Source organism: Camelina sativa, chromosome 3 (assembly GCF_030686135.1).
Source record: "Camelina sativa cultivar CO46 ecotype springtype chromosome 3, ASM3068613v1".
Classification (NCBI taxonomy): domain Eukaryota; kingdom Viridiplantae; phylum Streptophyta; class Magnoliopsida; order Brassicales; family Brassicaceae; genus Camelina; species Camelina sativa.
In genome coordinates, this window is record NC_141882.1 from 5,103,369 (window position 1) to 5,115,599 (window position 12,231).

Consider the following 12,231-nt stretch of genomic DNA (forward strand, 5'->3'; position numbering starts at 1 on the left):
GCGTTTGGATGACCAAGAGATTAAGTTTTCGCCTAGATAGACACAATAACCCAATGTTGAGCGTCTTGTGTCTGAGCAACCTGTCCAATCTGAGTCTGTATAAGCAGTGAGAGAGCCGACTGTCCCTCTATAAAGTTGCAGGCCATGGGTCAGTGTGCCCTAAAGATAACGGATGACTCGTTTTAACGCTTGATAGTGTGGAACTCTGGGATTATGCATAAACAGGCAAATTTGCTGTACCGCATACGTGATATTTGGCCTAGTGAATGTCAAATATTGCATAGCTCCTGCTAAGCTTTGATACTCTGTTGGATTCTGAATCTTTTCTCCACATTCAGCTATGAGCTTGGAGTTGACATCCACCGGAGTCGCTACTGGTTTATAGTCTTCCATATTAGCTTTAGCTATGATAGACTTTGCATAATGTGATTGAGAAAGCAGAATCCCAGCTTTGTTATACTCGGCCTTGACCCCGAGAAAGTAACTTAATCGACCACCATCGGTAATTGGGAACTCAGCTTTGAGTGACTCCGTGAAAGAATCAATGAGAGTTTGTCTTGAAGCAGTGAGAATGATTTCGTCAACATATAAGAGAAGGTAAACCATATCATTGCCCTGTTTATACACAAAAAGAGAGTTGTCACTCTTGCTCATACTGAACCCAAGCTTAGAGACAACCTTTTTAAATCTTGCATTCCAAGCTCTTGGAGCTTGTTTGAGCCCATAGATTACCTTGTTTAACTTGCAGACATAATGGGGAGTTAGTTTGTTGACAACATATTCCAGCTCAACTTTTAACACTCCAAATCATTTCTCTTTCTTTCACCTAATCATTCAACGCCCGGATCAATTTTAACCTCTCCAATAGTTTTATTTAATAAAATTCAACACCTTACCCTACTATTTTCATTTTATATTCTTATTTTTATTTAATTTGATAACAACACATTTATAATAATAACTAAAATTAAGAAAAGTTACAGTATTATTTTTTAAATTGAAATTTTATATTTTTAGCTAATTTTTAATATAACAAAATTATAAAATATGAAAATAACAAGAGTTTATTAGAGAAGAATTTGAAAATATATTAGAAATGATGAATTTTTTTGTATTGGAATAAAATGAACTAAGTCTCTATTTATAGTGTGTAAAAAATGTTGAATTTTGATATATAAATTATTTTATAAAAAAAATATTTACTACATAATAATTAATTTTGAATAATAAGGTAAAAAAAAAATTTCAAAATCTTACTTTTCAATAAGAATACAACACATGTCTCCCTCTCCTAACCTTTTTTCTTTTTCGAAAAAAAAAACAAAAACAAAAACAAAAATTAGAACGTGGCATATGTGATGTGGGCCCCAAAAAATCAGAATTGATTCAACAAGGATGAATCCACGTAGATTTTTTATTTTCTTCGACACCCTCACTGCAGTAATGAAGCAGTTGAGGGCAATGGGACACGGAGCTTACAGACCAAAAAAAGAAAACTTATCGATTAAACCAGCTCAATCAAAGCTAGTTAGAGAAAGATTGCTCTTGTGAAATTGATTTTCTTGTATCTTATTTGCAAGTGCTCAGAGCGCTGCTTAGTGTTTTGAGAGTTGTTTAAACAAGGTACATTGCAAATGTTACGACTCTAGTACAAATATGTTTTTGATACTTGAGACATTATAACTTTTGTTCTTTAACATTAAATTTCAAAGAATAATTCAGAACCGAAACAGGGGTAGACTAAAAGAAGAAGATACAAACACAACAATATTCTGGGTCATAGACTCATATGGTTCCTCAACGCAGCCTACAAGAAGGTAAGAAACGGTGTCGTCGTGTGGCATCTTCCTCCTATTCAACTCTTTCTATCCATTCTTCCTCAAGACTACTCTATGACCAATTCTTTCTAAGATGAAAACATTCTAAGAAGGCATATCCAAAAACTTTTTGTCCAATCTACCATCAGATAACATATCCATAACTATCTTTATAGTCGAAGCATCAGCAGCGAACCCGCACCTCTTCATTTCTTCGATTAGTTGAGCTGATTTGATTACATCACTAACTAGGAGATGTGCTCGGATTAGAGTGTTGTATGTACAACCGTCTGGCGCATGCCCATCCTCTACCATTTTTCTAAACAATTTATTTGCTCCAGAGAGTGACCCTTTCTTACATAATCCTGAAATCATTATGTTATATGTCTTAACATCGGGCTTCACTCCTCTAATAGGTAGACTACAGAATAAATCCCAAGCATCATCGACCTTACCATCATTGCACATCCCATGAATGATGATATTATAGATACCAATATCGAGTTCCATCTTACTCTTCTGGATTTTTTCAAATAATTCCAATGCTTTTTTTAGTTCTCCACTGTCACACAAACCATCCAGCAAAATTTTGTAAGTCACAATACTAGGAGGAACACCACGAGAAACCATCACTTGGAAGAGTTCTTTAGCAATCTCAAGTTTTCCCAATTGACAAAACCCTTGGATTAGAGTGTTATAAGTAACTGTATCTGCAACCACTCCTCTCAGGGACATTTTGCGGAAGAGTTCCAAACCATCGTCAACCCGCTTAGCCTTGCAATAACATTTATGATAATATTATAAGTAACGATAACAGGGTCACACCCTTTGCTAACCATCAGACCCAACATCTGATTTGCCTCGTCTAGGCGGTTCTCCTTGCAAAACCCATCTATCAAAGAATTGTATGTAATAGTATTAGGAGATATACCTCTTGTGATCATCTCCTTGTACAGTTTTTCGGCCTCTAGAAGCTTTCCCTCTTTCACAAAACTATCAATCAAAACACTGAAAGTGACAACGTCAGGGGTGATATTCCTTGTGATCATATCCCTGAGCAACTGCGCACCATCATCCCATCTACCATCATTACAAAAGCCTTTAATGAGAGTGGTGTAGGTAATAATATTTGATTTGATCCCTTTCACTTCCATTTCGTTGAAAAGGTTGAGTGCATCGTCGAGGCTCCCGTCTTTGCAAAGACCATCAATGATGATATTGTATTTGGCTGCATCGAGCTTCATCTTTCTTTCTTCCATCTTTCTGAGCAACTCCATGGCCAAGGCAGTTTTCCCGGACTTGCACATTACATTTAAAACAGGTCCATATGTAACTTCACTGGGTTGACAACCATTAGCCACCATCTGATCGATCAAAACCACAGCTTCAGACACTTTACCATTGAGACAAAGTCCATTGACCAAAGTGCTGATTGTAATGAGATCGGGTGTATGTCCCATTTCTACCATTCGATCAACTAGCACAACCGCTTCGGGAACTCTTCCCTGAAGACATAAGCCGTTGAGTAGAGTGTTAAATGTGATAGTGGCAGGCTCATACCCAAGTTTCAGGATCTTCCCCAAAACAGAAAAAGCAAAACCTAGTTTTCGGCGTCGGCAGAAGCAATTGATCATAATACTCAAAGTGTAGATGTTATACGCAATCCCAATCAACTCCATCTGCTTGGAGAGAGCTAAGACGAGATCATACTGCTTTGTTCTGGCAACAGCACTAAACAATCTATTGAAATCAATGACAGTGGGAAGAGGACGAGACCTAATCATGGATTGGAACAGATCAACAGCATCATCTTCCTTAATATCTAAAAGCCCACTTCTCAATCTCTCTTTATAAGAAAGATTCCTATCGCTGAAACCAGAATAGTCTCGTTCGCAGCAAGACGAGAAAACATGAGTTCTTGGAGTACCTGCTCTCTCTAGAAGAAGAAGACGACGTGTCTGAACCAACCCCTTCATGACCCAAAACTATAGAATTTGAAAGCTCTTAATAAAAATAAAAATGAGTGTATGTATCAGCTTCTAATTTCATGGAGGAAGCAATGGAATTGGTAAACCTAAAATCTCTCAGAATCAGATGACTGTGTTCGTCGATATGCTTCTATAACCGGCTTAAAGAGACGGTTCATATCAAACCGGTTATCTTTATCCTCCTCTGCTTCCATTCCATTATTTAGTTGTTGACGAAATAAACAATTTGTTTGTTTCGGTACCGGTTGTCTTGTACCGGTACTACTATTTCATGATTAAATCAACATTTGTTTGTTTAATGACCGTTAAATAGTGTTATTATTCTAATTAATGTATCTTATATAATTATATTAATCAGTTATTTATATAGACTGTGTCTGCGTTTTGATAACTTCATTGAATTTTAAAAAATAATTGTGGTGAATACTGAAATCTGAAATGGACTCCAACATTAAACATTCGCTAAATGCACAGCTTCTTCTATAATTGTGAGTGCTAAATAAGTAATCAAATTTCTATAATATAACATAATCACTTGTACGCATGATCTACTTATATTAGTCTAATTAAAAAAATATAAATATATACAATTAAAGGAAAGAGTTGACAAAAAATATTCCTTAGAAAGATTAGTAACTATTTCACGAAGAGAGTGGTGACTGGTGAGCCATATGCTAAGCTCAAACCAAGCTTGTAATCCTTGTTCTTATGATCCAAATTTGCAGAAAGAAGACTCGAGTCCCACATATAATTCCTTTCCAAGAAGTGCAGATACAACACCGTTAGAATCAATCTTTCCCTGGACACGAGACTGAAACAAAAGCTCATAATATTAGAACTATTAAAACGGATTTACAGAAGACATTGTTTTCAATTTCCATCAAATCTATGAAAATAGCAATATTTACCTGTTCAGAATTGCAGTCATACCCAACACTAGCTTTAACATCTCTTGAAAAGATATTGTACGCAAAATCAGTGGCGAGTGAAACCTGATTATGAGCAGAAAGATACGTATTATTATCTGTCATGATTATTATTATCACATCGAGCGAGCTTAAAGAGAAAATTAAATGCGAACGTCCCATTACCTTCTTTGAAATCTTATGAACATAGGTCATAAATACATTACACTTGCCCAGATGCAACCTGTTAGTAAAGAAAAGTTCTTAATATGATACTTTCTACGTATTGGGGTTGTAAGCTGTCTAATAAAGTGACTTAGAAGAAACATTACCATCTTATCAGTCTCGTACCCACACCGGACTTTTGAGGCACATTGGTGCAAAAGACCTCACCACCCAAAGATAGACAGGGTGTCACACGCTGTATTGAAAACTACTATCAGTAATCAAAATAACAACTTTTACAGTAAAATATGAACAGTCATTTCTTTTTCTTTTGTAGTATTTGTGAGCTAATTGTTATCGATTTGACGTATTATTGGCTGTTGCCATAATCTTTTTATAGACCAAGTACTTAATTTTTTCAGTATTTGTGTATACAAAGAATTTGCAAATACTAATTATACAATACAGAGACAATTAATAATAGTGGCTAATGCCAGAAATCAAATTAGAAAGAGTTGAGAAAACTTAGAACAGGACTGAGAGTAGCAAATTTACCTGGATATATGTTGCTGCAGTTAGGCCATTGATCCCGAGTTGAAATTGAGCTCTGTAGTTTAGAGGCTACAGATATGTGAGCCAAAAAGAAATTAAGTTAAAGAAACTATTCATCAAAACGTTAAATCACAAAGATAGCCAAATCTTCAAAACAGAGATAATAAGATTGTAAGAAAACACATTTTGGACAAACGTGACTCATTTCTTAGCTGGAAAAAGAAGATTGTAAGAAAACAGATTTTGTGAAGCGAATAAACACCATAGAATGATTAACAGTATCTCTAGTTGCAACTAATGCTCAAGAAGTGATCTGCTGCAACAGTTACCTTTGTATCTGCCGTCACAGTCAACTTATCAGTTATAGCGTATTTCACTGTCGCAGTTAGTCTACCATCAGTAGTAACACCTCCAGTAAGTGCCAGCTGCAACAAAAACACTCAGAAAAAAAAAAAAAAAAAAAAGAGAGTTCAATTAAACATTAATCCAATAACACAGTCATTCTTTTGATATCCAAATAGTTTACTACCTTTGTGTTCAAGTAGTAGGCAGCAAGTCCATAAGATGCTCCTGGCGCCATCGTTGAACTGTTCGACACAAGAATAAACGGGCTTAACGAGAAACACCAAATAAAAACAAGGAAAAGAAAAAAATTGTTTGCAAATATGACTGTAAACAAAAAACATAACCACCTGATATTAAACTTTCCTTAAAAAAAGGCTGGGGAGTAGTAGTTCAAATGTAAACTACTGAAATAATCACGGTTTAAAATATCTGCACAAAAATAAAATAAAACTGGTTACAACAATAGTTGACAAAATGACTTTTGTTGACTACCAAGAATAAAGACAAGACTTTTGAATGCAAATCCGGATCAAATTGAACAATTTGTAACCATACTAGATAGTTTCTACTGTATGAGTAAATCTTGTAAGACCACCTTGAAACGAAACGGTAGCCTAAAGTGCTCGAACTTGGCCAATACAAAACAACAAAAGACAGTTAATTAAATCTCTAACACGACAATACAATGCACTCATGAAGCCAGACTACTCATCGGATATCTCCAATTTTTCGATTCCAACACACTAATCAAGAAACACATAGATTTAATGAGATATCCGGGGAATTCAATAAGTTACCGTGGAAGCAAAAGAATTAGAATATTAAGTTATTAGAAAGATAAGAAAATCTCGATCGGCAAAAGATACACTTAACTGTAAGCTTCGCTAGTGATCTCGTCATATCCAACAGGACAAGTGGTGAGGTTCGAGTTATCAACTTCCTCATTGGCTTGTTCCGTCGTAAGAGATCAGCAGCCATCGCTTCGCTGCCGTTATTGTCTCGAGTCCGCGTCTTCGAATTTTGTGCTGATTTGCTTGCTCGGCTTTCACAGGCACCAATCTCTGCTGCACATTACAAACCAATTACACACACCCAAAAAACAAAAAACAAAAAACAAAAAAGATTTAAGCTTTAATAACTTCCGATTAGGAATTTTCAACAAGGAGGGATGCCTTTGTCTTTGTGTACCTTTAAAACTTGTTATCTCTCTGCAATGGGACCAAAAACCCTGAAAGCTTCAGAACCGGTTTAATCCACCCGACCGGATAAAATAAAACTGGTTTTTTTTTCTTCTTTTTTTTTTTTTTTATGTTTTTCTTTTCTATACAATAATAATCTTTGCGTCTATTAAATTATTAATCCGCTTATTCATTAATTATCTTTATTTAGTGGTCGGTACAAAAATTAATTTGTTCAGAGTTTTAGGTAGGGGGGGGAATAGTGTAAATTAAGATTACGTTTCAACAGGTTTAATTATTGACTTTACAATTTAGTTTGGACATTGCTGAACCTAAAAAAGGAAAATTTGTGGTTTACTATAGGTTTTACCCAATTCGAATATAGAGTTTACATAGTTAACGAATTTGACTTTATCGTATGGTAATTCGATCCTTGAAAAGATCGAGGTAAACAATTTACCATAAAATTACATCAAAGACAGAAGAAAAAAATTATGATACTGTATATAATGGAAGCAAACTAAACTTGGGTTCAGATGTTGGAGAAAACACTAGACAAGCATATTATCTCAATCGGATATATTGCAAAGTTGACCAATACTAGTCTACTACATATTATCTAAGTTCCTGATAATGATCTATATCTCTCGTGACAAAAAACTTCGATAATAGTTCATATCAATGCGTCTTTGACATTTGGTTCCACTAGCAAGAAGATCCACCATAATTAACCTCATGTTGGATCTGAACTATTCCAAGTTCCACCATCTATTTGACATTTTATTTTATGAATGTTTCTCTTTCTCACCAGGATGACATTTACTACTGTGGGTTTTTTTAACTTCCTTCCAAGCCAATATTCGTCTATAAGCACACCCTAATTTTTTATTCTCGTTCCGGTGGTTTCGCATTTATAATGTGGCTATAGGTTTTGGGGTTTATCTTCTAACTATTTTATGTTTAATCCAATATTTATTGTTTTTGTTTCATTGTGATGTTTATAGTTGATTCTTATATAAGAACAATACTGTATATATGGAGTTTTCTAAATTTATGTACGCACTCTAGTTCAGTAAGTTTCCTCTTACAGTATATCGGAATCGGATATTTATAAGTCTATGTCATCAACTTTGTTTTTGGCGTTCATCAATAAAGTTTTCTTAGTGAATTAATATATGATAACTAACACCAAAAAATTGAACCTGCTTAGATATGCATATTCAAGTAATATATGCGTATGCTTTATCTTAAGTATATATAAATGTATGTATACATGCGTATGCTTCATATATAGGTTAAATTTTTAAGTATTTTTGTTTAATAGTTTTCAAAATATATATGCTTATATGCTTCATATTGATTATATACAGTAACTAAACTAGCTAGTAAAAACAAGATAAATTATCCCCAAAAAAAAAGAGACTAAATATATCTTAAACCCATCAAAAATATAAACTACAGTTTTTATTCTTTCTCACCTATTATTACAAGAATAACCCCAACAAAAGCCAACACACTTTCGACAACCCCAAGTGAGAAAGTGAAAGAGAATAACAACTGTGCCTTAAGAAATTATTAGTGAAATAACCCTTTCATGATTCATCTCATATTTAAACATTAGTCTCTCACACTAAGTCTAAACCCTAACTAATTCAATTTATAATCCATCTTTATGTATATACATAACACACACACACACATATATGTATACTGTTTACTTTTCAATTCTATATATATATGGCTGATGGTCACGACTCACGATACAAATCCTACCAAATGGCCCTCTTAACCAAAAACTTCTTCATCTTCTTTGATTAATTTGCCACCTCGCACGTGTGAAAAGTCAAGTTCTCTTCGCTACGTGTGAAAACTCTCTTCCCCAATTTAAAACCTACAACACTACGATTAGTACGAACAATTCAATGTCTGCTTCCGGCTTAGCTAGCCGGAAAAAGGATCCGGTGTACAGAGGAATCCGTTGCCGAAGTGGGAAATGGGTTTCTGAGATTCGTGAGCCGAAGAAAACCACTAGAATCTGGCTTGGGACTTACCCCACGGCAGAGATGGCAGCGGCGGCCTACGATGTGGCTGCTATGGCTCTTAAAGGAAGAGAAGCCGTCTTGAACTTCCCCGAATCCGCCCGGTCATACCCGGTTCCCGTATCAACATCTGCAGCGGATATACGAACCGCTGCGGCCGCTGCAGCATCAGTGAAAGGATGTACTGAGGAAGGGGAGGAGGAGAAAGAGGCAAAGAAGAAGAAGAGTAGTAGTAATAGTTCGAAGTCGAGAGCGCGTGAATGCCACGTAGACAATGATGCGGGGTCTTCGTCGTGGTGTGGAACAGAGTTTATGGACGAAGACGAAGTCTTGAATATGCCTAATTTGCTGGCTAATATGGCCGAAGGGATGATGCTTGCACCACCGTCGTGGATGGATTCTCGACCGTCCGATGACTCTCCGGATAATTCAAATGACGAGGACTTGTGGGGCTATTGATCGGGTCGTGTTGTCCACGTATATGTATGTTATCATATTGTTCTTTTGTTGGTTTGTTTTGTTCATTATATCACTTATATTATGATATATCAAATCATATGTTTTAATTAAATATGGGTGTTTCTTGTATTGTTGAATTAGGGTTTGTTTTTTTTTCTTTCTGGAGTTTTAGGGTTATCAATTAGGGCTTTATCAGCCTTATCCTACTGATTTACCCTTAATTTCACGTCTTCATGTGTTGATTTATATCATTAATCTTGTATTATTTATATTTGCAGCATATATAGTTCATGTTATTTAGTTTTTTATTCATTCTATATATATTAAGATGAGATTATGATCTAATATATAGCCCCTCGCGCGTATACATGAACTACAAAAGTCTTAAACACATGTATACTTCAGTATAAATCAACGCCGCATTTTAATTTGGCAAAATTTTCATGTTTCTCAATTAAAGATCCTATAGTATGATCTTTGTGGAATTTTCTCTTCTTTGGTGAGATTAATCATTTTTTTATAACCCATAATCAAGTGTTTTGACTTTCTATATATCATTCTTTTTATTATAATGCATTGTTATCTACATACACACAACATATATCTATCTATATTTCGGCACATGTTCGTTGCTATATATTGCAAAGATATATATTCGGAAATCCATCCAGCGATCTATATGCCACTTAATTCGTCTTGTAGTATATGTGTTAATGTTATTATATGAATCAATCGATTGATTGATGCTTATTTACACAACGATATATGTATTATATTCATCTAGTATTCCTTTTAAAAAGTTTTGATGTCCTGAGTTTCCTTTTTTAGATATGTTTTTGTTATAAAGGTTGTGCCATATATGTATGGACATGAGTGGTGTTTTCTTACTTGGTCCTTTTTTGTCGTTTTCTTTGGTAAAAAATAAAGTTATGTTTTTTTTTTGTGACACTAACAAGTGATAAGTTTTGTATTAAAATCTTAGTCTTTCTTACTACATATACCCCATATGGTTTATGCTTAAATGTCATTTTGATAAATATCACACAAATTAAAAAATTGGGATGTAAACATTTCATTAAATATTTATATATAAAACAATTTAACTCTTGGTAAATTTTACTTCTTAATATTAACATGTTTTTACTTAACTATGTCTATATGTTGTGCTTTGCACGATTTATATAACATGAATTAGAGAAATTCTATTATGTTTCAAGGTTTAACGCCAAAAAGTTGGTGCAAAAAGAATTACCACCATTTCTTTTTTTTTGCAAGCAACCAATTTTTTTACCTGAAACGGACAAAGATGGGTTAATTAAGAGGTGGCCATGTGGCTTTTCTTTAATCATATCCGTCACTAAGTTGTATAGAGCTTTAGCTTTACAACTTTTTAATATTCTATCCTAAAAAATCATACAATATAGTAGTATTATTATGAAAATTTGAATGGGTTTCTAGTCTTCAGAAATGGTAAAGGTATGGGTCAGACCAAAGAAATTTGCCTTTTACTTTAAAATAATCATTAATAAGAAATCATTTTTCCTCTTTTATTTTAAAAGAATTTTCGTAATTAATTACTTAATTCAACTCGGCTTGTCTCTTCCGACTAAAACATCTGCACTGTTTTGTTTTTAAAAAATTCATTTCGACAACTCTTTGCCACGTGTCACTATCTCCTGAGATTTCCTTGACCTAAATCCTTTTTTGTTTTGTTTTTTTTTTTTTTTTTTTTGTTAAAAAATCCTTTTTTGTTTTGTTTACAACACATAAATCCTAAACTGTCTTTTGTGCCTACGGAAAATATCTGCGATTCGTTTCTTAAGAGTAACATATACAAAACTAAAACATGTAAGGAAAAAAAAAAGAAACATACTTATATACCAACAAATTTCATATAAAACAAATAAAAAAATTAAGTTGTGTTCTTTAGTAGTGAAAAGTATTTTGGCGGACCATGGATTCAGAGTCTCACATGGCTCGATCGTGTTAATTGGTAATATTGGAATTAGTGTAGAAGATCACATTTCAGGACGTAAAACGTTTGACCGCTCGTGTTAGTGGTTTTCTACATCTATTAAGTTATACACTACCAAATTGTGTTCTTATAAATCCATGTTTGTTTCTTGTATCGAAAATCTTGAAAGATTTCTAGTACAAGTACTATGTTATTCTTATATATGATTTCTCAGTTCGTGTGATAGTGAAAATTACGTCATAAAAAGAAATTTAGGTTATCTCTCTTGACTTATATATGTAATCAAAGTTTTCTTTCGATATGAGCTCTTCTTGTAATGTTTTATTTTCTCTTTTGTTTTCCATTGTAATTAAAACAAAACGCTGCCCTTTTATAGTAAGTAAAGAATATTTGATATCAATAAATATATCGATGTCGAATTTAATCGTGAAAATTTGCAGTTAAAATTTTCCTACAACCAAACGTATATATATTTTGGTAGTAACAGCACTTAAACCAATTATATATGTTACATACTACAGATTTTACATATATACTCTACGACATGCACCACCGTTTCTATATATCCAAAAAAAGAGGTATTACACGCCCGAAGATCTCATAGATGTAGATATAAACGTGAAATCAATTAGTAGAAACTATTATTATGCTATCTCGTAACATATTATAAATATGTATTTTTTATCATTTAGGTTTAGTCTTTCTCGAGAAGCTGTTTGACATTGTATATCAATCAGGTAATTTAATCCTGTTAGCTATCAAACTGCATGCATGATATTTTTGGATTCGATCTCAAGACAAAAATAGT

At 33.9% G+C, this 12,231-nt stretch overlaps 4 protein-coding genes across 6 annotated transcripts; 1 reads left to right on the forward strand and 3 right to left on the reverse strand.

Moving 5' to 3' along the window:
* Positions 1-1,648: 1,648 nt before the first annotated feature.
* On the reverse strand, positions 1,649-2,552 carry LOC147946596 (uncharacterized). Its single transcript, XM_087508424.1, has one exon. It carries the CDS (start codon positions 2,550-2,552, stop codon positions 1,923-1,925), a length of 630 nt encoding a protein of 209 aa, XP_087364550.1. The 3' UTR covers positions 1,649-1,922.
* Positions 1,649-3,903, reverse strand: LOC104739907 (uncharacterized). 3 transcript variants are annotated; one of them, XR_015595187.1, is made up of 3 exons: positions 2,749-3,793; positions 2,273-2,591; positions 1,649-2,182 (listed from the first exon to the last, which is right to left on the reverse strand). XR_015595187.1 is itself a non-coding variant. In XM_087508431.1 (2 exons), exons 1-2 carry the CDS (start codon positions 3,791-3,793, stop codon positions 2,587-2,589), a joined length of 1,050 nt encoding a protein of 349 aa, XP_087364557.1. In that variant the 5' UTR covers positions 3,794-3,903; the 3' UTR covers positions 1,649-2,586. The 3 variants fall into 3 exon arrangements, 1 of the variants encoding a protein (XP_087364557.1); XR_015595186.1 differs by having other exon boundaries at positions 2,273-3,832; XM_087508431.1 differs by having other exon boundaries at positions 1,649-2,591; positions 2,749-3,903.
* Positions 3,904-4,307: 404 nt separating this feature from the next.
* Positions 4,308-6,958, reverse strand: LOC104771561 (mitochondrial import receptor subunit TOM40-1). The gene is given in 10 exon segments (XM_010496104.3): positions 4,308-4,538; positions 4,540-4,616; positions 4,714-4,797; positions 4,897-4,954; positions 5,043-5,131; positions 5,431-5,496; positions 5,757-5,852; positions 5,957-6,014; positions 6,120-6,201; positions 6,646-6,958. Coding segments are annotated over 8 exon segments (618 nt in total). The 5' UTR covers positions 6,008-6,014; positions 6,120-6,201; positions 6,646-6,958; the 3' UTR covers positions 4,308-4,441.
* A 1,443-nt stretch (positions 6,959-8,401) lies between these two features.
* LOC104771583 (ethylene-responsive transcription factor ERF027) lies at positions 8,402-9,717 on the forward strand. The gene has a single exon (XM_010496132.3). It carries the CDS (start codon positions 8,873-8,875, stop codon positions 9,446-9,448), a length of 576 nt encoding a protein of 191 aa, XP_010494434.1. The 5' UTR covers positions 8,402-8,872; the 3' UTR covers positions 9,449-9,717.
* Positions 9,718-12,231: the final 2,514 nt, after the last annotated feature.